At 55.0% G+C, this 26,198-nt stretch overlaps 1 protein-coding gene across 1 annotated transcript; it reads left to right on the top strand.

Moving 5' to 3' along the window:
* Positions 1-264: 264 nt before the first annotated feature.
* MINDY1 (MINDY lysine 48 deubiquitinase 1) lies at positions 265-25,017 on the top strand. Its single transcript, XM_077319816.1, has 11 exons — positions 265-354; positions 1,363-1,508; positions 7,403-9,089; positions 10,412-10,469; positions 11,406-11,470; positions 12,951-13,109; positions 14,466-14,568; positions 19,548-19,690; positions 22,246-22,437; positions 22,838-22,963; positions 24,774-25,017. The coding sequence occupies exons 3-11, from the start codon at positions 8,523-8,525 to the stop codon at positions 24,852-24,854; spliced, it is 1,494 nt and encodes a 497-aa protein (XP_077175931.1). The 5' UTR covers positions 265-354; positions 1,363-1,508; positions 7,403-8,522; the 3' UTR covers positions 24,855-25,017.
* Positions 25,018-26,198: the final 1,181 nt, after the last annotated feature.

The raw sequence follows: 26,198 nt of genomic DNA on the forward strand, positions 1-26,198 counted from the left end.
GCTTTAGGTTCCCCTTGGGGTGATGAAGGCAGGGTGCAGATAAATGATTTAAAAGAAAATGGGAGTCAAGGAATAATTGAGGACTAGTCCCATGGTTAATCCAGGGACCCTCCCAACTTCTGGGACTAACTGGGTCACACTGAGCTGTTCTGCTCCTACGCGTAGACAATACTACTCAGGGGCTTCCTCTCGAGGAAGTGTTCTTAGCCACCGCGCTGCAGGAGAGCAAGCCGAGGCCTGGCCGGGGCTGTGTGGATCTTTCCGTGCCCCTTTAAGACCACCAGCCTCCACTCCCCTAAAGGGCTGGCTGGCCGTGTAGATTCTAGAACCCAAGGCTTTCAAATGCACCAAACGGTAGGTTTTCTGGCTGCCGGAGTGTCTCCCCCCCCTGCCCCTTTCCTCAAAATGTCTTTTTAGATTTCGTATCACACTGAGGTCATAACCAAAGTTGGTGTATCTGACACCATCCTGTCCAGTGGGAAATTTAAGACCAAGCAGACCCCCAGATTTGGGGCTTTAGGAGGTTCTCAACCCCCCTCCCCCCCCTGGTCTCCTTTTGAGTCTGGGATAAGATCTGCTGACCAGGACTTGGTTTACCGCTTCTGTTTGCATTTTTCCCCTCTGCCAGGGCTCTGGTACAGCAGGCAAATATCCAACGGATAAAGCTTTCCCTGTAACCTGCTGAGTTGTGTGCAGTTGCTAAGGGGCGCCCTACCTTCAGCAATCCCAGGCTGTTAAAAATGAATGAAACTGTTGGAGCCTCCCGAGAGCCTAAAAGTACAGGTGGGAGTTTGCCTGTTGTGTCTCTGTGTGATACAGCGCATGGCTCCGCCTGATCCTGCCCGGCTGGAGGTCGGTAACTGTCCCCTATCTCTGTCCCCTGAGTGTGACTATTAGATTCATTGCTCCCACTGAACCGAATTTACCAACACTCAGAGGAGGCTGCCTGCTGTGCCTCTGAAGGAGCCGTGTCTCCTGTTCTTCCAGTTGGCCTCTACTGGAGTAATCCGGCCCCATTTCCTGCCAGCTCAACAACCGAAGCCTTGAAATGAGGCAGTTTGCAGAGTCACCCAGAACAGGGACTCGTGCAGGGACGCGAGGGCTGGGCTCCTCCGAAACCAGACCCTAAGCCCCAAGGAGCCCCTGCTTCCATTCTCCACCGTCTTGTGTGCAGGGCCCGGTTGCATTTCTCTCCTCCTGAGCTTTGGTCTGTTTTATTTCTCTCCTCCTTTCTGGCTGGGCAGGGTTCCTTCCTTCCTTGTGTGTTGCAGATCCTCCACCCCAGCAGATGTCCCTGTGGGAAGGCGGAGGGGAAATAAAAGCCACACGCCCTCTGAAAAATGTTTTTCCTTTCTCCGCCAGCTGGACGGCCTCTCGTCTGCTCATTCGCCCGGAGAGGAAAAGGAGGCAGGGGCGGAAGGCAGAGAGGAAAGAAAGAAAAGGAGGGGAAAACGGAAGAAGGGAAACTTACCCCACCAACTCTGCTTCCACTGGAGAGGGAGAAAAAGGTGCGTGCCGATGCTCAAGGGGCCAGGTTCTCTGGTGTGTGCGCGTTTGTTGCAGATTCTCGGGTGTGACGTTGTCCTGCATCTGGAGCTGGGCGCTTCAGCCATGGGGCGTTCACACTGGGAGCAGGACAGAGCGAGCAAACCAGATCTCTTCCTATACCCCGAGCCTGGCTCTTGCGTCAAAGCCCAGCTCCCCATTGCTCTAGAGTGGCCAACGCCAGGGAAAGAAATTCCAGGTGATTTATGGGCGGAGGACACGGTTTGGAGTGCCGTGGGACCCCGTGCCTCTGAATCCGCCCTCCGAAGCTGCAGCTGTCATTCCGGGAGAGTTCCGGACCTCCCCTGGAGGTTGGCAACCGGTCTCCTCCTTTCTGCTTCCTGGTCTCTGCTCTTCCCATGTCTCCTACTCTCTCTCCTGCTGTGCCTCTGTCCGGATTGCCAAACTCTTTTGGGGGCGTGCCGTGCACCTCGGAGTGGTCCGAACCGTGGGGAGACGTGTCCCTGGCGTGGAAGGGAGGGTGGGTGGGGGGAGGCCCAGGTTCCCTCGCAGAACCAGAGCGTCCAGACTGGCATTTCCTTATGCTGCATGACCCGCACCTGTATTTAAATAAAATTAGAAGGGCGGGGAACCCATGCCCAGGTAGGCCTCAGATGGGCCTCTGCTGTTTTTTTACATTTTTCAATTTAATTTTTAATTTAATTTATATACCGCCATTCCCAGAAATTCTGGCTCGTGGTGGTTTTAAGGCGATTTGACCCCTCCGTGAAGGAGAATGGGTCTGTTATCCACAGGGCCAAAAACTGCCAGCGCCAGGAAACACAGACCTGGAAGGGACCCCCAAGGACCATCTAGTCCAGCCCCCTGTGCAACTTTCTGCCCAGTGGCTCTCCCTGAAGACTTGGACTTGAGGGCATCCAAGGAAGTGGGTCGGCACTAGGTTCAGGGTGCACAAAAGGAAATGCCACGACGCCCGGAGAGCGGGAAATGTGGAATTCGCTGCCACAGGATGTAGCGACGGCCCAGAACATAAGCGGCTTTAAAAGCAGGCTAGACGGATCCACGGAGGAGACGTCGGTCAGCGGGCCGGTAGCTGTGGCAGCTTAAGGGAACCAGCGTGGTGTGGTGGTTAAGGACGGCAAGCTAATCTGGAGAGCTGGGGAAGGTATGTTGATTCCCCACTCCTCCACATGCAGCCAGGTGGCTGACCTGGGGCCAGTCACAGTTCTCTCAGAGCTCTCTAAGCCTCCCCTCCCTCACAGTTCCCGCTTTCCCCCTTCACGGAGCTGGTGTGAATGTCAGACAGCCACCTCACCTCTGCTAGAGCTGTTAGTCAGGAGACCCGGGTTCGAGTTGTGTTGCAGAAGACCTCTGAGCAATCATGGGCTAGGCTGGGGCTGCTTTGCAGGACTGTTGTGAGGAGCAGGCACCAGGGAAGGGTCCCGGAAGTATCGTCCTGAGAGCATGGGGGACAGGTGGGGCGGAGACTTATTTACTGAATTTCTCCCCAGTGGGTATTATTATTATTATTATTATTATTATTATTATTATTATTATTATTATTATTATTATTATTATTATTATTATTATTATTATTATTCAGAGTGCCTGGCCAGAGTGCCTGGCCTCATTCTCCTGGCCGCCAGTTGATCCTCACAAAAGCCCTGCGAGGTAGGTCAGGCACAGAGGGTGTCGCTGGTTGGCCCCTGGTTTGTGGTTTGTGGTCACACCAGTGGGGTTTTGAAGGTGGTTTGGAACCCAGGGAGGGGGAGCAAGTAGAGTTGCCAATCCCCAGGTGGGGCCTGGAGACCTCCTAAAATGATCGGTTTCCCTGGAGGCAGGGGCTACTTAGAGGGGAGGGGGGATACCCACCACCATCTGTGGACGCCAGGTGGGAACTGGAGACCCTCTGGAAAAATGGCTCATCTCCAGACTAGAGAGCCAGCTTGGTATAATGGTTAAGAGCCACGGCTTCTAATCTGGCGAGCCGGGCTTGATTCCCTGCTCCTCCACATGCAGCCAGCTGGGGGAACTTGGGCTACTCACAGCCCTGATAGGGCTGTTCTCACAGAGCAGTTCTCTCAGCTCTCTGAACCTCCCCTCCCTCACAGGGTGTGTCTTGTGGGGAGAGGAAAGGGAAGGTGACTGTAAGTCGCTTTGAGACTCCCTCTTGTAGAAAAAAGTGGCATCTAAGAACCAACTCTTCTTCTTCTTCTTCTCCAGTAATCTCAGGGCTCTCTCAGCCTCCCCTCCCTCACAGGGTGTCTGTTGAGGGGAGAGGAAAGGGAAGGCGACTGGAAGCCACTTTGAGCCTCCTCTGGTAAAGCTGCATATGAGAACCAACTCTTCTTCATTTCCCCTGGAGAAAAGGGCTGCTTTGGAGGGTGGACCTTGTACACCTCAAAGGTCCTGTCCAAACGAGAGTCCCCCCCCCTCCAAAGCAGCCCTTTTCTCTAGGAGAACTGAGCTCTGTAGACTGGAGAGGGATTCCAGGGGATCCCCTGGTGCCACCTGGAGGATGGCATCCCTAGTGTGTGCCAAATAGGGAGTTTAATTCTGCTCCTGCAGTGGGGTGGGGAGAACCTTTGTAACTCCCTTAATGGGCGTCTCCTATTCCAGCCCTGCCTCCCTTTGCCCCCCCCCCCCCCATCATAAAAGGTAAATACAGATTCCAGCTTCAAGTTGGGCCAAACAGTGGGTCATGGGTCTACCCCAAAGGACTTCCAGGCCAGCTTTGGGAGGGGCCAGAGCTCAGGGGCGGAGCCTCTGCTGGGCAGGCAGGAGGTCCCCAGTTCAATCTCAGGCAGCATCTCCAGCTGAAAGGACCAGGAAGGAGGGGATGGGGAAGACCTTTCTCTGCCTGAGACCCTGGAGAGCCCTGGGGAGGGGCCAGAGCTCAGGGGCAGAGCCTCTGCTGGGCAGGCAGGAGGTCCCCGGTTCAATCCCAGGCAGCATCTCCAGCTGAAAGGACCAGGCAGGAGGGGAGGGGGAAGACCTTTCTCTGCCTGAGACCCTGGAGAGCCCTGGGGAGGGGCCAGAGCTCAGGGGCAGAGCCTCTGCTGGGCAGGCAGGAGGTCCCCGGTTCAATCCCAGGCAGCATCTCCAGCTGAAAGGACCCGGCAGGAGGGGATGGGGAAGACCTTTCTCTGCCTGAGACCCTGGAGAGCCCTGGGGAGGGGCCAGAGCTCAGGGGCAGAGCCTCTGCTGGGCAGGCAGGAGGTCCCCGGTTCAATCCCAGGCAGCATCTCCAGCTGAAAGGACCCGGCAGGAGGGGATGGGGAAGACCTTTCTCTGCCTGAGACCCTGGAGAGCCCTGGGGAGGGGCCAGAGCTCAGGGGCAGAGCCTCTGCTGGGCAGGCAGGAGGTCCCCGGTTCAATCCCAGGCAGCATCTCCAGCTGAAAGGACCAGGCAGGAGGGGAGGGGGAAGACCTTTCTCTGCCTGAGACCCTGGAGAGCCCTGGGGAGGGGCCAGAGCTCAGGGGCAGAGCCTCTGCTGGGCAGGCAGGAGGTCCCCGGTTCAATCCCAGGCAGCATCTCCAGCTGAAAGGACCCGGCAGGAGGGGATGGGGAAGACCTTTCTCTGCCTGAGACCCTGGAGAGCCCTGGGGAGGGGCCAGAGCTCAGGGGCAGAGCCTCTGCTGGGCAGGCAGGAGGTCCCCGGTTCAATCCCAGGCAGCATCTCCAGCTGAAAGGACCCGGCAGGAGGGGATGGGGAAGACCTTTCTCTGCCTGAGACCCTGGAGAGCCCTGGGGAGGGGCCAGAGCTCAGGGGCAGAGCCTCTGCTGGGCAGGCAGGAGGTCCCCGGTTCAATCCCAGGCAACATCTCCAGCTGAAAGGACCAGGCAGGAGGGGATGGGGAAGACCTTTCTCTGCCTGAGACCCTGGAGAGCCCTGGGGAGGGGCCAGAGCTCAGGGGCAGAGCCTCTGCTGGGCAGGCAGGAGGTCCTCGGTTCAATCCCAGGCAGCATCTCCAGCTGAAAGGACCAGGCAGGAGGGGATGGGGAAGACCTTTCTCTGCCTGAGACCCTGGAGAGCCCTGGGGAGGGGCCAGAGCTCAGGGGCAGAGCCTCTGCTGGGCAGGCAGGAGGTCCCCGGTTCAATCCCAGGCAGCATCTCCAGCTGAAAGGACCAGGCAGGAGGGGAGGGGGAAGACCTTTCTCTGCCTGAGACCATGGAGAGCCCTGGGGAGGGACCAGAGCTCAGGGGCAGAGCCTCTGCTTGGCAGGCAGGAGGTCCCCGGTTCAATCCCAGGCAGCATCTCCAGCTGAAAGGACCAGGCAGGAGGGGATGGGGAAGACCTTTCTCTGCCTGAGACCCTGGAGAGCCCTGGGGAGGGGCCAGAGCTCAGGGGCAGAGCCTCTGCTGGGCAGGCAGGAGGTCCCCGGTTCAATCCCAGGCAGCATCTCCAGCTGAAAGGACCAGGCAGGAGGGGATGGGGAAGACCTTTCTCTGCCTGAGACCCTGGAGAGCCCTGGGGAGGGGCCAGAGCTCAGGGGCAGAGCCTCTGCTGGGCAGGCAGGAGGTCCCCGGTTCAATCCCAGGCAGCATCTCCAGCTGAAAGGACCAGGCAGGAGGGGATGGGGAAGACCTTTCTCTGCCTGAGACCCTGGAGAGCCCTGGGGAGGGGCCAGAGCTCAGGGGCAGAGCCTCTGCTGGGCAGGCAGGAGGTCCCCGGTTCAATCCCAGGCAGCATCTCCAGCTGAAAGGACCAGGCAGGAGGGGATGGGGAAGACCTTTCTCTGCCTGAGACCCTGGAGAGCCCTGGGGAGGGGCCAGAGCTCAGGGGCAGAGCCTCTGCTGGGCAGGCAGGAGGTCCCCGGTTCAATCCCAGGCAGCATCTCCAGCTGAAAGGACCAGGCCGGAGGGGATGGGGAAGACCTTTCTCTGCCTGAGACCCTGGAGAGCCCTGGGGAGGGGCCAGAGCTCAGGGGCAGAGCCTCTGCTGGGCAGGCAGGAGGGCCCCGGCTCAATCCCAGGCAGCATCTCCAGCTGAAAGGACCAGGCAGGAGGGGATGGGGAAGACCTTTCTCTGCCTGAGACCCTGGAGAGCCCTGGGGAGGGGCCAGAGCTCAGGGGCAGAGCCTCTGAAATTCATGTGTTCGTATGCAGGGCAGGGAGCCTTTTGAAGATTTGGAATCGCACCGCGGTGGCTGCTTCAGCACAGAGTGTGCAGTTTTCTTCGAGTGTGCTTGCGCATGCTTTTCTTGCGAAGAACGCCGTCAGCACTGGCTGTTTGTCAGCCTTCTCACTCTGCATTTTTTAAGTACACCGGAGTTCTTATATTTGTTCCTGGAACTTCCACATGTTTCTACCTAGCTGCAATGCAGCAGAGACCTTATTCTTGACTGTGTTCACACCTGGAATTTAGGAGTGGAGCAGAAGGAGGTCACTAGAACATCCAACCAATCAGAAAGCTGGGCTGGTGGGAGCCAATCAGGGTCAGGGACTGCCCGTTTGGGTGGCTTTCCGCTTTGGCGTGGCTTTTAAGCCTCTGGACCTCCGAATACTATTGAAAGAAAGCTCGATAGCACGGGACAGATCAGCATAGCCAAAAGTACACGTGGTTCAGGGATTACCAGCCCTTCCCAATCTGCAATCCACTGTGGAATTCTGGCACAAAATATCTGCTTCAAAATGGCTGCCACAAGAGGCGGAGCCAGGCACAAAATGGCTGCCGTGGTTTACCTCGTGCTGCGGTGGCCGGATGTACAACGGAAAGTCAGGAGGTTTGCTGGTCAAAAGGCCTGCCTGGTTCCTCTCACTTTCTAAAAACGTAGGGATATGTTGGGGACTCCTGAGAAATATTATAATATTCTGCCACGTGTGTGAGCAGGAGCGGTGGGAGAATACTAGGTCGTCTCACTGTGTTTTTTTTTTCTCCTGTCTTTTGCCAGGTTCCGTCCTCCGTTGGGTTTAGAGACCCATCCAGACCGGCCCTTGGCAAGCTGGCTCCATCCTGCCGGGACTCGGTTCTGAGTGCGAAAGCTGGGATTCTAGAATGCATCACAAAGGGTGAAACCCCCCAAAACAGATGAGAACAAGATAGGTTATCTGGCGTCTGCATGAACCTCAGGTACAGATACAGTGAGGTGGACAGTCGACCGGGCAAATTCAAACCCAGAGATCGGGACAGATTTACCCCAAAACATCCTTTGCCAAGTTTCTTGGTTTTGCTTTGAGCTTTTTGCAGGGCAGATTATTCACGTTTCTAATCTTTTAAAAATCACTTTTTGTAAATAATCTTTTGTCCCCTTTTATTTCAAATGTAGGGTGGCTTTTTTTTTTTTTAGATCCCTCTTTTCTATTACTTTTTTTTTTTACGAAAAGGAAACATTTCTTTTTTGAGGTTGAAAAAAATAAGAGGTGATCTGGAACTATAATTATCCCGCACACAGAAACACACAGACACACACACACAGGAGGAGACGAGAAGAGATTGTATTTCCTGGTTGTTAAATAATTGAATCTGAAGACAAAGAAGAAGAGGAGACGGCAGAATTGATTGGCACATGAGACGCGCACGAGCCGGAGAGTGGAAAGGAAGAGACGATTTGGAAGAATAAACGTTTTCTTAAAAAGTAATAGCATCAGCAGTGCCTATCCGAAAATCACACACGCAGCAGCCCCGACCAGGGAGCCGAGGTCTAATGACTCTCTTATTACGTACTTATTATTATTATAAGCATTAAAAGAGGAAGCGTATGTCCGGAAACCTGTGGACCGATTAATCGGAATCTGATTTGGTTTAGTAAACTCTGTCGCACAATCATTGTTTATAACCAAAGCGATCAGAGGCGTTTCTGCACGGCGGACGTTGTGATTTGTCGACCCCAGGGGCCGGGTGTTGGTAGGACGGGAACGCCAGACTCCGAGAGGTGCAATTGGAAGTGAGATCTAACTTCCGGGGTCACGTTTTTGCAGGTTCTTCTTCCTGGTCAAGACAGCTGGGTCCGAAGAATCTCGCAGTGAATGGTTGGGGGGCTGTGAAGGACGCCGTGGGACGGGGAGTCACAGATGGAGCCTATAGAGTCAGTAGAAGCCAGAGGGGAAGGGCAGGATGAGACCACCACCAAGGTCCCCCAAGGACAGGGAGAGGTGGATGCTGGTCACGGGCGAGAGGAGGAAGAGGCGGCCGCGGGAGAGAGCCCTGTGCTGAACGGGCAGGAGCAGGAGGCGGATGTAGGCCCGACCTGCGAGGAGACCCCCACTCCCGATGTCAAAGAGGGGACGGGCGAGGGGGGTGAGGCCCCGATCGCATTGCCCGCAAAGCCGGGAGAGGGAGAAACCCCAAATAAAGAAGAGGAGCCAAGAGAGGATATCTCATCGGAGAGCGCTTCGGCCCTGCCGGATACCCCGCTCCTCAGCTCGGAGGTCTCCAGCCCTAGCTGCAGCACCACCCCCGAGCCGGCCACGGAGGCCCCCAAAGCTCGGCCTTCCCCGAGCCATCAGCCCGAGCCCCCCGACTTCTACTGCGTGAAGTGGATCAGCTGGAAAGGGGAGCGGACCCCCGTCATCACCCAGAGCGAGAACGGGCCATGCCCACTGCTGGCCATCATGAATATGCTTTTTCTGCAGTGGAAGGTAAAGGGAAGCTGAAAGGAATTTCTCTATCTGGGGTGGGGGTGGGTGGAGGGATGGAAGAGAGGGGGTGGGGGAAGCTGGTTTTCGGAAAAACAAATGGAGCGGGATTTTGTACCCCCCTGTCCAGGATCCTGGACGTTTTCCAGCCCGCTGCACCATTCCGGTTCACGTCCGCCGTCAAGGGATAAGTTTTGCAAGAGCGGAGGCCGCTGTTACGGCAGGGCCTCCCCCGGAATTAAGGCAGAATCCGTGCTGCAGGATCGGAGCACAGAGGGCCTGGCTAAGCTTGGCTTCCGGGACAGGCCGGCTTGCCAGATAGGAGATCCCGGGGGCCGTTTTTAACGGCCGGAAGATGCAAACAGAGCATATTGACTCAGGGTACGTGGCCATCAGCTTCGGTGCAGAGACGGCTGCTCGGGGAGTGCCTGTAGGCACTCCCCGAGCAGCCGTCTCTGCGCCGAAGCTGATGGCCACGTACCCTGAGTCAGTATGCTTATCCAAATTAGGGGGGATGGCAGAATTATGCCAAGGAAAGGTATAATAATATGAAATATATATCCAAGTAGGCACGATGGCTATGCAGACCTACTGGGCTATCCCCCTTAAAGACTAATATCTAAGTTTCCAATTCACTCAATTGCAGCTGGGGAGAGTTCAAAGAGCTCTGTCACATCTCCCTGGAAAGCATGATGCTCATATCCCCATAGGTTTGCCAGCTCTGGCTTGGGAAATACCTGGACAATTTTGGGGTTGAAGCCAGGAGTGGGCAGGATTTGGGGGTGGGAAGGGAGGAGGAGAAGAAGGAGTCTCAGAGCAGCTTATAATCGCCTTCCTCTCCCTACAACAGACACCCTGTGAGGGAGGTGGGGCTGAGAGAGCTCTGAGAGAACTGCTCTGTGAGAACAGCTCTAACAGGACTGTGATGAGCCTAAGGTCGCCCAGCTGGCTGCATGTAGAGGAGCGGGGAATCAAACCCGGCTTGCCAGATTAGAAACCGCAACTCTTAACCTTTACATCAGCTAGAACGTTATGGAGCCCCCCTCAAAAGCAGTTTGTTTCTCCAGGGGAACTGATTCCCATCTCTGGGACACGAGCTATAAATTTGGGGTACTGGCATCCGTACATCCCTGGGACAGACGGAAAATAGCTTGGTGGGCCGTACCACAAGCACGTTCGGGACCTGGTATCTGGCCCCATTTAGAAAACCGGCCTGCACATCTCCCAAGTACTTTACTTGGCAGGTGAAATCTTATGGGCCTCTCATCGGTACATGTCTACATCCAGTATCTGGAGGAGACTAATTCCTCCCTCTCTGCTTTCAGGTCAAGCTTCCTCCCCAGAAAGAAGTGATCACCTCTGACGAACTGATGGCACACCTTGGTGAGTTGTAGAGGCACATGACCCCCCCCCCCCCTTTCACCTGCATCTCCGGGGAAGGATTTTCTTTTCTTTCATCCTTTGAAAAGTCCGGGCCTGCAGCCTGCAACCTGAGATCCAGGGGGAAATACGGAGCTGGTTGCTGCGGGGTCAACGGGCACCCCCTTCCCCAGCATGGGCCCGTGGAGAGGGGGTCCCCAGTCCTGTGACAGGGCTGCCAGCTCCAGGCCTGGAAGTTCCAGGAGAGTTAGTTCCAGGAGATTTAGGAAACCACAAAGGTTAGGAATTCCTGGCAGAGTGGGAGATCTTCAATCACACCCCGTCCAGGGTGGGTAAACGCGCTTCCAAATCCATCCCCCTCCGACCAGACCTCAGGACCTCCATCTTGGATGCTTGGAGTTTCAACCAGGTTCTCTTGAGCCAAGCCGGCACGGCCTCCAAACAACTGGCAAAGCTTTCTGGGGTGGGGGGAGTCAGGGCAGCCCCCCAGGGGAACTTCTTGGCCCCTGTGTGAGACAGGAGGCTGGACGAGATGGACCCTCCCTGGTCTTGTTAAATCTGTGGGTTCGAAAGGAAGCCTTAAAACAGCTCTTTCTGTTCTGATCTTCCTACCGATGCGCACGATTGGTAGATGGAGTTTTAAACTGATTGGATCCGGCAGACGGGATCCCCCCCTGCACATTGCTCAGTTATGCCTCGGCTTGGATGCTGCCTTGGACCGCAAGGCAGATCCACAAACACGACAGGTCTGATCCAGCAGGACTTTCTTCAAAACCCTCAATATCAACTCCTGCATCTTGGGGCTCATGGATGAACAGAAGTCATCGGGGTGGAATGTTGCATCCCCGATCCAGGGTTTCCCCCGAATTTGGTAATGATGCGGAATACGGGATTGTTCCTTCTCTCTTTTGTCTTTGTCTGTCTGCTCTGTCTCAAAAGGGGACTGCATCTTATCCATCAAGCCCGAGAAGGAGTCGGAAGGCCTCCAGCTCAATTTCCAGCAGGTGGGTCAGCCGGGGGGCTCGTTGGGCGGACAGATCGATGGAGGGAGCCTCTTCCTGCCCCCCCTCCCCACAGCTCAAAGCTGCTCACAGGTGGTGGGGGGTGAGGCCACCAGGCCATCTATAATGCAGTGTCAAAACGATAAATAAATACACAGTCCACGAGGAACGGGCCTGGGCTGGAGAAATGGGTTCAGGGTTGGTTCGTGGCTTGTGGCATGCCTGGTGCCTGAGCCAGGACCTGACACAAACTTGGAGGGATTTTGGGTGCCGAACGACAACGGCAGCTGTCAGAAATCACGTACCTCTCCACATTATAGAGCGGATGGGATTACGTGCTCGCGGGCTCTGAAGAAGGGAGTAATGACTCACAGAAGCTCCTCCCCAGCCACAAATTGTGTTAGTCATTAAAATAGGCCCATTCCGCACCAGGATCAATGTGGCAAATTGGTTTCGGAAAGAAAAAACGCAATTTTAAATAGTGGAATTCGGCGTTATGCATACCTGCCTTTGTAGTGGAATCCAGTTGCGTTTCTATCGTTTCCCACAGGCTTCCGGTCTCGGCAAAAATCGCTAGAAAGGAAGCGATTTTTTTTCCGTGCTTTGCCCCGCCCCTGGCCGTCAATCAAACAAACAGCCAATGGGCGGCCGTTATCATGCTCCTGAAAAGCCCCTTTCGCTTTAAGGCAGGTTTAAAAAAAAACCCAAAAAACACGTTGCAATGAATCTGTGTTGATTCATTGCAACGGAGAGACCCATCCAGCTGGCAGGTGGCGTGTGAGCTGCCGTTTCATCATTGACCACGCTCCCCCCGAGTGAAAAAAAAAATACCCCCCCCCCACCGTACAGGCACGATTTTTGGCCGAAAATAAAGGGAACCAGAAAACAGGGCTGTGTTGTGCTTGGTGACTTAAAACAGCTCTGTGTAGGGACTGCAGCCGGGGAAGCCTCGCTGGGTGAATGAAGGCTCGCCAGTTCGTTGCTCTCTGCTCGCTCCGAGAAAAAAAAATGGCGATCGCTCGGCGGAAGATCAGAGGAGAGAGCCAGAGGGAGGGGCTTTGCAGAAACCGCAACAATGGGAACGCACAGAACTTTTTCACCAGTGTTGCAGATTGGTTGCAAGAGTGTAGCGCTTTCCAGAGGGTGAATCCACTTTTGGGGATTTCCCTGGAAGCGCTACAACGAAGCGCTTTTTGCTGATCGGTTTCAGGAGTGTGGCAGATTGTGCATGACGTTGTGCATAACTGCATTTCAGTAGCGATTACAAGTTGCCACACTCTTGCTACAATGAATCTGTGCGGAATGGGCCATACTATCGGTCTCATGCTCTCTTTTGCTGCTACAGACAGACTAATGCGGCCCCTCATCTAGAACACAGTCTGAATCCAGCGGCACCTTGAAAACCAACAAAGCTAGGTATAAATTTCCTCTCCGGTTCCTAAACTCCCTGTGCTGCTCTCCTTCCCTCCTACTCCCTCCCCAGAACGTCAACGATGCCATGACGGTCCTCCCCAAGCTCTCCACGGGCCTGGATGTGAACGTGAGGTTTACGGGAGTCTCCGATTTCGAGTACACCCCGGAGTGCATCGTCTTCGACCTCCTCAACGTGCCCCTTTATCACGGGTGGCTGGTGGACCCACAAGTAAGTCGTTTCCAGCCTAATCTGGGTGGGGCGGGAGTGGGGGCTTCAGGCTGTGAGCAGGGGTCCTCCGCGTTTCCCGAGGGTTCTGGGGCTTGGCCAGCGGAACTGCTTCCTGCCACGTGCGCAGGTAGGAACCCACAGGTAAAGACTCAGCTTCTAGCTTCTTGCTGTCCCCAGATTGGTTGCAAATTGAATTGCAGCTGGATGCGGGTGGGGACAAGGTGTCAGTCCCCCCCCTTTTCTTGCCATCCGGGGGGAGCTAGCTTCTGGTGACCCCCGCATGTTTTTCAAGGAAGGAAACAAGCCCTTACCTGCCTCTGCATAGCAAATAGCAACCCCTGTCCAGGTTCTAACAAGGGGTGACCCTCCTGCTTAGCTTCTGAGATCTGATGAGATCAAGTGGTTTACAGATGGTGCCCAACATGGTGCCCACAGGCATGAAGAAGAAGAAAAGTTGGCATATAAGAACCAACTCCTCCTCCTCTTCCTCCTCCTCCTCTTCTTCTTCTTCCTCCTCCTCCTCCTCCTCCTCTTCCTCCTCCTCTTCTTCTTCTTCTTCCTCCTCCCCCTTCTCCTCCTCCTCTTCCTCCTCTTCTTTTTCTTCTTCCTCCTCCCCTTCTCCTCCTCCTCTTTCTCCTCTTCTTCTTCTTCCTCGTCCCCCTTCTCCTCATCCTCTTCCTCCTCTTCTTCTTCTTCCTCCTCCCCCTTCTCCTCCTCCTCTTCCTCCTCTTCTTCTTCTTCCTCCTCCCCCTTCTCCTCCTCCTCTTCCTCCTCTTCTTCTTCTTCCTCCTCCTCCTCTTCCTCCTCTTCTTCTTCTTCCTCCTCCCCCTTCTCCTCCTCCTCTTCCTCCTCTTCTTCTTCTTCCTCCTCCCCCTTCTCCTCCTCCTCTTCCTCCTCTTCTTCTTCTTCCTCCTCCCCCTTCTCCTCCTCCTCTTCCTCCTCTTCTTCTTCTTCTTCCTCCTCCTCCCCCTTCTCCTCCTCCTCCTCCCCAGGGCCCATCAAGTGCTCTTAACGAATGTTGGTGCCAACTAGATCTCTTGACCAGAAAAGCTTCTGATTGACTAGTGGAGATTTGATTGTCTGTGCAGGTTTCTTAAAATACGTCACTTTTCTGGCTGCTGCATCAGCGGCTACACTCTGGGACTGAATTTAAGCCATGGCAATCATGTGGTGGCCGGCCCCGCCTCCTGTGGCGGCCATTTTGTGGCGGCCATTTTGTCGCTGCAGCCACCAGGCCAGGTCAGAACCCCAGTTGTGTCCGCAGAAGGAGCTTCTTGACCTCACATTGCAGACGGTCCCTTCCCTTGCAGTCCAGAACTCAGCGAAGGATTTTTCCAATATTGTCCCCCCCCCCAGTTGGCAGAGGTGGCCCGGGCCGTGGGCAAGCTGAGCTACAACCAGCTGGTAGAGAAGATCATCACCGCCAAACACTCCAGGGACCCCAATGTGGTGACCGAAGGTAAGAACCTCTGGATGGTGGGGCGGAATCAGAGCCTGTGCTTGGGGGGGGGGGGTATCAGGGTTGGGTCTGCAGCAGCAGCCAACTCTAGTACCGCCTGAAGAGTGCTTAAGGGCATGAGGGAAGCCATGTTGGATCAGGCCAATGGCCTATCCAGTCCAACACTCTGGTAGCCAATGGGTTAACCATCACGTGGTCCCCCAGTGGGGCCTTAAGTCCTCCCACTCTCGCCCCCCAAGCACCAAAAAGCAGAGCATCCATGCCCCAGACGTAAGAACACAAGAGAAGCCATGTTGGATCAGGCCAACAAGATGTATCACACAGTGGCCAAAAACCAGGAGGTCCACCAGTGGGGCCAGAACTCAAGAAGTCCTCCCAGAGGGCAGAGCATCCCTGCCCCAAATATAAGAACACAAGAGAAGCCAAGTTGGATCACACCAATGGCCATTCCAGTCCCACACTCTGGGTCACTTAGTGGCCAATCACCCAACCATCAGGAGGTCCCCCAGTGAGGCCAGAACTCCAGAAGTCCTCCCACTCCTGCCCCCCCCCCCAGCACCAAGAAGACAGACCATTGCTGCCCCAGAGAAGCCATGTTGGATAGAAGTGCAGACATCTAATCTGGCGAGCTGGGTTTGATTCCCCACTCCTCCTCCACATGCAGCCAGCTGGGTGACCTTGGGATAGTCACAGCACTGATGAAGCTGTTCTGACTGAGCAGGAATCTCAGGGCTCTCTCAGCCTCCCTCCCTCACAGGGTATCTGTTGTGGGGAGAGGAAAGGGAAAGTGATTGGAAGCCGCTTTGAGCCTCCTTCGGGTAGGGAAAAGCGGCATATAAGAACCAGCTCTTCTTCTTCTTCAGTAATATCAGGGTTCTCTCAGCCTCCCCTCCCTCACAGGGGGTCTGTTGTGGGGAGAGGAAAGGGAAGGCGAATGTAAGCTGCTTTGAGACTCCTTTGGGTAGAGCGGCATAGAAGAACCAACTACTCCTCCTCCTCCTCCTCCTCCTCCTTCCTGTCGACTGAGCCATGACTCAACAGTAGATCATCTTTCTGGGAGGCAGAGGTTTCCCAGTTCAGTCCCCAGCATGTCCAGTTGAAAGGACCAGGCAGGAGGGGATGTGAAAAACCTCCACCAGAGACCCTGCAGAGCGTAATAGAGTAGAGCAGCTTCATGTTGCATTGATGTAAGGTATACTGCCCGAGGATGGGGAGGTTCTGTCCCCAGCTCTATCAGCTAAACCCACACGTTTCTCAGATGACGTCTCTGTCTCGTATATTTTTGTCAACAGATGACTCTGAGCTAGACAGGTGAGCTGGCTCCACAGGTGAGCTGCAGGGCGGGGGGGGGGGAAATGTTCTGTCTGTGATTTAAATCTCCGGTAGCTCCTCCTGTCGGGACAGTCTTCGCTCACCCCGGGAAAGAGAGACTTGCCCTCCCTGAATATTTATGAGGAAAGATATATGCAGGATCCTGTTTTGAAAACATCGGGTGGCGTGGGAAAACTCCCGCGAGCTGGTTGTTCTCGGGCTACGCCTTGCCCTCTTGCCGATCTGCCCACGGCCCTTTAAAACATCAGGATGCCTTTACCAGTGGAGCCGAAGATATCGCTTTACGTCAAATCAGATCAGAATTGTCGACTCAGACTGGCAGCTGCTCTCCAGGGTCTCAGGCAGAGAAAGGTCTTCCCCATCGCCTCCTGCCTGGTCCTTTCAGCTGGAGAAGCTGCCTGGGATTGAACCGGGGACCTCCTGCCTGCCAAGCAGAGGCTCTGCCCCTGAGCTCTGGCACCTCCCCAGGGCTCTGCAGGGTCTCAGGCAGAGAAAGGTCTTCCCCATCCCCTCCTGCCTGGTCCTTTCAGCTGGAGATGCTGCCTGGGATTGAACCGGGGACCTCCTGCCTGCCCAGCAGAGGCTCTGCCCCTGAGCTCTGGCACCTCCCCAGGGCTCTCCAGGGTCTCAGGCAGAGAAAGGTCTTCCCCATCCCCTCCTGCCTGGTCCTTTCAGCTGGAGATGCTGCCTGGGATTGAACCGGGGACCTCCTGCCTGCCAAGCAGAGGCTCTGCCCCTGAGCTCTGGCCCCTCCCCAGGGCTCTCCAGGGTCTCAGGCAGAGAAAGGTCTTCCCCATCCCCTCCTGCCTGGTCCTTTCAGCTGGAGATGCTGCCTGGGATTGAACCGGGGACCTCCTGCCTGCCAAGCAGAGGCTCTGCCCCTGAGCTCTGGCCCCTCCCCAGGGCTCTCCAGAGTCTCAGGCAGAGAAAGGTCTTCTCCATCCCCTCCTGCCTGGTCCTTTCAGCTGAAGATGCTGCCTGGGATTGAACCGGGGACCTCCTGCCTGCCCAGCAGAGGCTCTGCCCCTGAGCTCTGGCCCCTCCCCAGGGCTCTCCAGGGTCTCAGGCAGAGAAAGGTCTTCCCCATCCCCTCCTGCCTGGTCCTTTCAGCTGGAGATGCTGCCTGGGATTGAACCGGGGACCTCCTGCCTGCCCAGCAGAGGCTCTGCCCCTGAGCTCTGGCCCCTTCCCAGGGCTCTCCAGGGTCTCAGGCAGAGAAAGGTCTTCCCCATCCCCTCCTGCCTGGTCCTTTCAGCTGGAGATGCTGCCTGGGATTGAACCGGGGACCTCCTGCCTGCCCAGCAGAGGCTCTGCCCCTGAGCTCTGGCCCGTCCCCAGGGCTCTCCAGGGTCTCAGGCAGAGAAAGGTCTTCCCCATCCCCTCCTGCCTGGTCCTTTCAGCTGGAGATGCTGCCTGGGATTGAACCGGGGACCTCCTGCCTGCCCAGCAGATGCTCTGCCCCTGAGCTCTGGCCCCTCCACAGGGCTCTCCAGGGTCTCAGGCAGAGAAAGGTCTTCCCCATCCCCTCCTGCCTGGTCCTTTCAGCTGGAGATGCTGCCTGGGATTGAACCGGGGACCTCCTGCCTGCCCAGCAGAGGCTCTGCCCCTGAGCTCTGGCCCCTCCACAGGGCTCTCCAGGGTCTCAGGCAGAGAAAGGTCTTCCCCATCCCCTCCTGCCTGGTCCTTTCAGCTGGAGATGCTGCCTGGGATTGAACCGGGGACCTCCTGCCTGCCCAGCAGATGCTCTGCCCCTGAGCTCTGGCCCCTCCACAGGGCTCTCCAGGGTCTCAGGCAGAGAAAGGTCTTCCCCATCCCCTCCTGCCTGGTCCTTTCAGCTGGAGATGCTGCCTGGGATTGAACCGGGGACCTCCTGCCTGCCCAGCAGAGGCTCTGCCCCTGAGCTCTGGCCCCTCCACAGGGCTCTCCAGGGTCTCAGGCAGAGAAAGGTCTTCCCCATCCCCTCCTGCCTGGTCCTTTCAGCTGGAGATGCTGCCTGGGATTGAACCGGGGACCTCCTGCCTGCCCAGCAGAGGCTCTGCCCCTGAGCTCTGGCCCGTCCCCAGGGCTCTCCAGGGTCTCAGACAGAGAAAGGTCTTCCCCATCCCCTCCTGCCTGGTCCTTTCAGCTGGAGATGCTGCCTGGGATTGAACCGGGGACCTCCTGCCTGCCCAGCAGAGGCTCTGCCCCTGAGCTCTGGCCCCTCCCCAGGGCTCTCCAGGGTCTCAGGCAGAGAGAGGTCTTCCCCATTCCCTCCTGCCTGGTCCTTTCAGCTGGAGATGCTGCCTGGGATTGAACCGGGGACCTCCTGCCTGCCCAGCAGAGGCTCTGCCCCTGAGCTCTGGCCCCTCCCCAGGCTCTCCAGGGTCTCAGGCAGAGAAAGGTCTTCCCCATTCCCTCCTGCCTGGTCCTTTCAGCTGGAGATGCTGCCTGGGATTGAACCGGGGACCTCCTGCCTGCCCAGCAGAGGCTCTGCCCCTGAGCTCTGGCCCCTCCCCAGGGCTCTGCAGGGGACCTGCATGCCAAGCAGGTGCTGTGTCACTCAGCCACAGGTCTCCTCTACATTACATCATCTCCTCTTGGTTGAACTTATCCCAGGTGGGTCTGGGGGCAGCCTTGCTGGGACAGGTGGAGTGAGGAGAGGGAGCCATCCCCGTTCTACACACCAGACTTTTGTATTTGCATCTGAAGTCTGGTTATTTTCAACCAAGGTTCACCATTCCTCAGCCTATATGCTCTTTTAATTCTTCAGGTCAACTGGTTGGCCACTGTGTGAGATAAAATGCTGACTAGATGGACCAGTGGCCTGATCCAGCAGGGTTCTCTTGATGGTCTTAGGAAGGCCTTGGTTCTGTGTGAGATGGTACACTCGACTAGATGGACCCTCATTGGATTGATCCATCAGGGCTCTTCTAGTGGTCTTAAGAAGGTCTTGACCCCTATTGCCCTGTAGTTGAGCCTCAAGAGGAACTAGCATTGCTCTTCTGATGTTCTAATCAGGAGAAGGCCTCGGCCTCCCTGCCCTGTGGCTGGCCCTGCAGAGGAACTGGCTGGCCCCTGGGTGAGACGGGAGGCTGGACTGGAAGGACCCTCCCTGGCCTGACCCAGCAGGGCTCTTCTGAGGGTCTTCTCAGGGGAAGGCCTCGGCCTCCCTGCCCTGTGGCTGGCCCTGCAGAGGAACTGGCTGGCCCCTGGGTGAGACGGGAGGCTGGACTAGAGGGACCCTCCCTGGCCTGACCCAGCAGGGCTCTTCTGAGGGTCTTCTCAGGGGAAGGCCTCGGCCTCCCTGCCCTGTGGCTGGCCCTGCAGAGGAACTGGCTGGCCCCTGGGTGAGACGGGAGGCTGGACTGGAGGGACCCTCCCTGGCCTGACCCAGCAGGGCTCTTCTGAGGGTCTTCTCAGGGGAAGGCCTCGGCCTCTCTGCCCTGTGGCTGGCCCTGCAGAGGAACTGGCTGGCCCCTGGGTGAGACGGGAGGCTGGACTGGAGGGACCCTCCCTGGCCTGACCCAGCAGGGCTCTTCTGAGGGTCTTAAAAATGCCTTCGTCGCCATGCCCTGTTGTTGGTTCTCCAGAGGAACTGGTTGGCCACCGTGTGAGTGGGACACATTGCTGAACTAGATGCATCATTGGTCTTCTTCTTCCTCTGCCAGGGCTGATAGCAGAGCAGTTTCTGGAGTCCACGGCCTCTCAGCTGACCTACCACGGCTTGTGTGAACTGACCTCCACAGTGAAAGAGGGGGAGCTGAGTGTCTTCTTCAGGAATAACCACTTCAGCACCATGATTAAGCACAAGGCAAGTTCTGCCAAGCCTTTTTGAGGCTGCTGGCTCCTCTTGAATTTTGAGAGGCAGTAGTGAGCACCCACTCAAAATGGCTGCCTCAGGAGGTGGAGCCAAACCCGAAATGGCGAAAAGAAGAAAATCCTGAAGGGGGGATGGAACCAGATGCTGACAAAGGAAGGAAAGCCCAACGTCACATCAGTCCTCCTTATTCTCCAGTCAAAAATTCGTTCATTTGCCTGAGAGGAAGCTAATAACAAGCCCCACCTAATTTTAACTTGCTGCTCTTTGACTGCATCTGATAGAAGGGCTGTGGGTTAAATCAGCGGTAGTCAATTTGTGGTCCTCCAGATGTCCATGGACTACAATTCCCATGAGCCCCTGCCAGCATTTGCTGGCAGGGGCTCATGGGAATTGTAGTCCATGGACATCTGGAGGACCACAGGTTGACTACCCCTGAGTTAAATTATCAGGAAAGGCTAGTTTCGTCGTGAGTCTTCTTCAGCTGTGTAGTAATAATTGCACGCAACATAAAATCCATGCAGAGCACAAGGTCTCTTGGGAACAGAATAGAGGCCATGAATTGCTAGACTCTGTTCTGTTCTCAAGAGACCTTGCAGAAGACGTCTCAGAACGAAAGTAGTCATTACCTAGGAGTCTTGTTTTCATGATGTTAAAGATTCTGAAGACAATGAATGGAAATAATAATAATATTTAATTTGTATACTGCCTCACCCGATATGGGCTTAGGGCAATTCACAACAATAAAAATGTTCAATAAAATCAGTTTCAATAATAAAATACAATTAAATGCAATTAAAAAACCCACCCACCACTCCCTTTGTGCTCTCCGACACCTATCCCAGGCTTGGGGTAACATTCAAAAAATCTAAAATAAGGGGAGCTACGAAAGAAGAGGTGGACGGAGGCCGTTATAACTTTGGCCTGCTCTGGTCACAGCCATAGGTCTGGTGGAAGGGTGCCATCTTACAGGCCTTGCGAAACTTTGAAGGCATTTCCGCACATTAGTAAAAATAGCATCACGCCCGCAAAATGGCAAAGCGTGACATTATATTGTGCCTCCCCCCGGCCCACCTCACCTTTTTGCTGTCTCACCTTTGTCTGCCTTCTTTTTGTGCATCTTACCCTCCTCACCTACTGCTGGAAGAGACGGAAGAGAGCTATGTGCCTATATGTGTTGCGCTTTCACCTGTCAATCAATTCAGGCAACCAATCCCCTTCCTCCATATTCTGATGCAGTTTAAAGGTCCTGCGATGCCTGCTAATCTTTTTAAAAATCATACTTCTCTCTTGCAGTGCCTATGCATAGAATCATAGATGCATAGTGCTTTTGATCCCCCTTATGGGATCACGAACAGGCTTGTGCACGAAGTGTCCGATTTGGCCAATTCGACCTTGGTGGCCATGGAAGTCAATGGCGCCACAGACTGTAATGGGAATGTCAGCATTCCTGCCGTTCCTGGGGCCTGGGGGCTGGGTTTTTCAGGTACAGCCTCCAAAATTATAGGGTAGCCCTGAGAGTCTCTTCCCTGACTCCCCTCCATATTTGAAAATGATTGGGCCAAGGGGTCCACGTCTAGGGGCTCCCAAACAGGGTGCCCCCATCCCATTATATCCAATGGAGTCGACTACATGACACTACATTTAAAGAGTGCGGAAATCCCTTGAGAGTTCCATCAGGGCATAGATACGAACAAGATCTCAATTATTGTGATGATATTAAAAGACTCTGAAGGCAAGAAGTTCTCTTCATGTTTAATGTTAACCTTTAGTAGGAACATAGGGATTTTTCTGTCAACTACAAGATTTTTTGGGCTGCACAGTGCCCCCCCCCCACTGTATACATCTTTCCAAGTATATTTCGACTTTGTTATCTTGATTTTCTATTAAGAATCTAGCTTGGCCTGAGAGCTTGGCATCCAGGAAGAGGGGGACCATGAATCAAGATTCTCCTTCCCAGTAGCCTCCCTTTCTCCTCTGGGATGGTCGTTGTGGGTCCAAGCACACTCCAAGTGAGCCAGATTGTGCCCAGCAGCTACGCGCTGCTGACCCCCTGCTTTACATGTTCGGGGAAAATTTATTTTAAAATTGAAAATAGTCGGAGCTTTGTTGCCTGAAAGCAAAAACACATCTGGCCGCTTTTTATAGTATCCTGGGCCCATAACCTTAATATGTTGATATTTAGAAGAGAAAACACAGCACAGTGGAATAATGTGGCACAGACGGAATCATAGAATTACTTGTACGTTTTAATTTATAAGAAAACAACTTGCTGTTAAAATAGGGGAAGGGATTACATGGAATGACCCAATTTTCTAATTGTTTTGTTTCTTTGTTCTATCTCTTACCTTATGAGGAGAGGAACAGAAAGGGCTGGAAATTCCCCCAAAAGCTCCACCCACTTTTGGCAGGGAGACTCTACCCCTAATTGGTCCTATGTTAAAGTTGTTATTAGTTGACAGTTACTTTAGCTTAACCCTTTAGTGACTGCAGGGATGATGGTTGCAAAACCTAACGAGGAGTTTCTGTCGCTTCTTCCTTCCTTCCAGAGCCACTTATATCTCCTGGTCACGGACCAAGGCTTCTTGCACGAGGAGCAGGTGGCCTGGGAAAGCCTGCACAACGTTGACGGGGACAGCTGCTTCTGTGACGCCGAGTTCCACCTAAGTCACGCCCTGGGGAAGGAGGCCGCCGGCGGCTCCCCGCAGGAGCAGCAATCAAACCAGAGGCAGGTGGACCAGGTAATGACGCCCACACAGAGTCTGCATGGGGTGGTACTTAGAGCATCCGAATCAGATCCAAATCTCCCCTTGGATGTGAGAGCGGATGGGGAGACCTTGAGTGACGGTCATGTTGCACTCAGCATAGCCTACCTCGCAGGGTTGTTAGGTTGAAACGGAGGAGAGGAGAATGACGTGAGCCACTTTTAATCCTCGTTGGGGAGAAAGGTGGGGGGTCTCAACAAAGCGAATGATTAAACAGTCAAAAACGTATCCCGAGGAGCAAGCTGAGTATGCCCACGGGCTAGCAACGGGCAGCAGGGATCGAGGGCCTGCGGAGTGTGTGTGTGTGGGGGGGGGGTGTGTGGCAAAAGGGAAGATGAACAGAATGGCATCTCCCCAATCTTTTTTCTCCCCCCAGGACTACATGATCGCCCTGTCCCTGCAGCAGCAGCAAGGGGGCGCTGTGCTGAGTGACCTTGAGCTGGCCCAGCAGCTGCAGCAGGAGGAGTACCAACAGCCCCCACCGGCCACCCCCCCGGCACAGGTATCATGGAGTCATCTGGGGGGGGGGCTTCTCTGGACCACGTTTCACAACTGATGTTTCACCCTTTGTATTCCCTGGAGAGTGGTTAAGTGTGGCGGCCAGCTTGGTGCCGTGGTTAGGAGTGCAGACTTCTAATCTGGCGTGCTGGGTTTGATTCCCTGCTCCTCCACATGCAGCCAGCTGGGTGACCTTGGGCTCGCCACAGCACTGATAAAACTGCTCTGACTGAGCAGGAATATCAGGGCTCTCTCAGCCTCCCCTCCCTCACAGGGTGTCTGTTGTGGGGAGAGGAAAGGGAAGCCGCTTTGAGACTCCTGCCAGAGAAAAGTGGCATCTAAGAACCAACTCCTAATCTGGAGAACTGAGTTTGATCCCCCCACTCCTCCTCCACATGCAGGCAGCTCAGCGGCCTTGGCCCAGTCTGAGTTCTCTCAGTGCAGTTCTCTCAGAGCTCTCTCAGCCCCACCTACTTCACAGGGTGTCTGTTGTGGAGAGGGGAAGGGAAAAGGTGTTTGTAAGCTGCTCTGAGATTCCTCCGGGTGGTGAAAAGCGGGGTGTTAAAAAACAGCTCTTCTTCTTCATTGGTGACGCCAGAAACAGGGCTAGGGCTAGGGATGCTAACCTCCAGTTGGGGCCTGGAGATCCCCAGATGAGAGAGATCAGTTCCCCTAGAGAAAACGGCTGCGTTGAAGGGTGAATTCTGTGGCCTTGTACTCGACTGAGCTCCCTGTCCTCCCCAGGCAACCCCTCCCAACATGGATACGGCAAACCCTACCCCACCTTCCCTGTCCTCTGTTGGTGGCCAGGGGGCCTCTGGGGATCTGTTGCCCCTCCAGGGGTGGCGGAAAGGAGGATAGAACAAGGAAGATCTGGGGCCTGAGGACCAAGCCCTATGTGGAAAGGCTGAAGAACTGGGGAATGTTCAGCCTGGAGAAGAGGAGGCGGAGTGGGGACAGGGTGGCTCTCTTGAAGTATCTGAAAGGTTGTCATTTGGAGGAGGGCAGGGAAAGGTTCCTGTTGGCAGCAGAGGAGAGGACCTGCAGTCACGGGTGAAAACTACATGGAGAATGGGACCAGCTAGATGTCAGGAGAAACATTTTCACAGTCTGTGATGGCTCAAGGGGGTGGCAGGTGACAGTGGGTGAGCGAGAGGGTTGTGAGTGTCCTGCATAGTGCAGGGGGTTGGACTAGATGACCCAGGAGGTCCCTTCCAACTCTAGGATTCTAGGATTCTAAACCTCCGGAAGAAGTTCCTGACAGTTAGAGCGGTTCCTCAGTGGAACAGGCTTCCTCGGGAGGTGGTGGGTTCTCCATCTTTGGAGATTTTTAAGCAGAGGCTGAATAGCCATCTGATGGAGATGCTGATTTTGTGAAGGTTCAAGGGGGTGGCAGGTGACAGTGGGTGAGAAATAGGGTTATGAGTGTCCTGCATAGTGCAGGGGGTTGGACTAGATGACCCAGGATGTCCCTTCCAACTCTATGATTCTACGTATGGGTAGTTCAACAGTGGAATCGGCTTCCTAAAGAGGTGGGGAACAATTGGGGACAAGCCCATGGACTCTAGGGGGTGTAGCTCTTAGCTCTGGCCAGTGATCCCAAAGGGATCAGCCCACACTTTGCCTCCTTCTGTGCACCCAGAGATCCTGGGCCCACGATCGCCTCACCGTTGGCTGGGCCAGGCTGGGCCCCGATCCATTCTATCCCCCACAGCCATCCCCTCCTTGGGAGAAACACCCCCCGAACTCTCTTGGCTTACACCCATGCTTTTTGTTTTTTGGTTTACACTCGTGCTTTTTGTTTTTCGGTTTAGGGGAGAGGACAGCCTCCAGCCCGTCCTGCCGGGGAGCGCAGGCAGAGGCAGAAGCCGGATTCGGACTGCGTCGTCCTGTAACCCCGACGGTTCCCTCCCCCAGCTCCCCCCTTACAAACTGCCAGAACCTGCCATGGAAGAAAAGTTCTCCTCCTGTGCACATTCAAAGACTTCTATTTAACGTCTCCCCTTCCCGGGGGCCCGAAACCAAAATTTTAAAATGCAAAAAACCTTGGAAAAGAAACGGTTGTTTGGGTTCTCTTCCTCGCAACCCTGCCGGGACCTGATTCGTGGTTCTGTCAAGCGGGGAGCATGAGTTGGTTCCAGGATTGAGAGAATCGCTGGTTGGGGGTCTTTGTATGGGGGGGGGGGAATGATCCTGCCCAGACGGCAAACTTTGTCAGCCTGTAGCCTCTTTTTGCTTCAGGGTCCTTCCTGGGAAGAAGCATCTAACCCAGGGGTAGTCAAACTGTGGCCCTCCAGATGTCCATGGACTACAATTCCCAGGAGCCCCTGCCAGCGAATGCTGGCAGGGGCTTCTGGGAATTGTAGTCCATGGACATCTGGAGGGCCGCAGTTTGACTACCCCTGATCTAACCCTTCGACAGACACTTGGTTCGGCTAATCAGAATGGGTCGACTGCTCCAGTAATCCAGTAATCAAACATGTCTGGCTACATTTTTCCAAAATGTATATAAAAAATGGGTTGAGTGCTTACGAACGTGAGAGAAGCCATGTTGGATCGGTATCCCATTAGCCCAACTCTCCGTGTCACATAGAGGCCAAAGCCCAGTGGCCATCGGGAGGCTGCCTAAGGAGGTGGTGAGCTCCCCCTCACTGGCAGTCTTCAAGCAAAGGTTGGATACACACTTTTCTTGGATGCTTTAGGATGCTTAGGGCTGATCCTGCGTTGAGCAGGGGGTTGGACTAGATGGCCTGTGTGCCCCCTTCCAACTCTATGATCCTATGATTCTATGTTGGTTCTGGACATTGGCCCCTCCAATCCAACACTCTGGGTCACACGGTGGCCCAAACCTAGGGGCCATCAGGTAGTCCACCAGCAAGGCCTCCAGAAACCCTCCCACGATGACTCTCTAAGTACCAAGAAGACCAAGCATCAATGCACCAGGCAGAGTGTTCCATCTAAACCTTGGGGCTAAGAGCCACTCACGGAACTCTCTTCCATGTTTCTCCAGTCCTTTCTTGAAGCTGTCTATGCCTGTAGCTGCCACCACTTCCTGCAGCAGGGAATTCCACTGTGGACAACTCTTTGAGTGAACTCAACTCCTTTGCCTCCTGCTTATTAAGTTTATGGCATGTCCAAGAGTTCTTCAGTAGTGAGAAAGGGAGAAAAGTCCTTCTCTCTCTAATTTCTGTAGCCCCTGCATAAATTGCAGACCTCTGCCATGTCTCCCCTAATGTCAT

This window comes from Paroedura picta, chromosome 1 (assembly GCF_049243985.1).
Source record: "Paroedura picta isolate Pp20150507F chromosome 1, Ppicta_v3.0, whole genome shotgun sequence".
In the NCBI taxonomy this organism is placed as follows: Eukaryota; Metazoa; Chordata; class Lepidosauria; order Squamata; family Gekkonidae; genus Paroedura; species Paroedura picta.

Bases quoted from the DNA above. Each gene is read 5' to 3' on its own strand.
- MINDY1 (XM_077319816.1), top strand. From the start codon at position 8,523: ATGGAGCCTATAGAGTCAGTAGAAGCCAGAGGGGAAGGGCAGGATGAG. The intron at 14,569-19,547 runs GTAAGAACCTCT...TTCCTCTGCCAG, and splicing joins CCCCAATGTGGTGACCGAAG to GGCTGATAGCAGAGCAGTTT. The intron at 19,691-22,245 runs GCAAGTTCTGCC...CCTTCCTTCCAG, and splicing joins GCACCATGATTAAGCACAAG to AGCCACTTATATCTCCTGGT.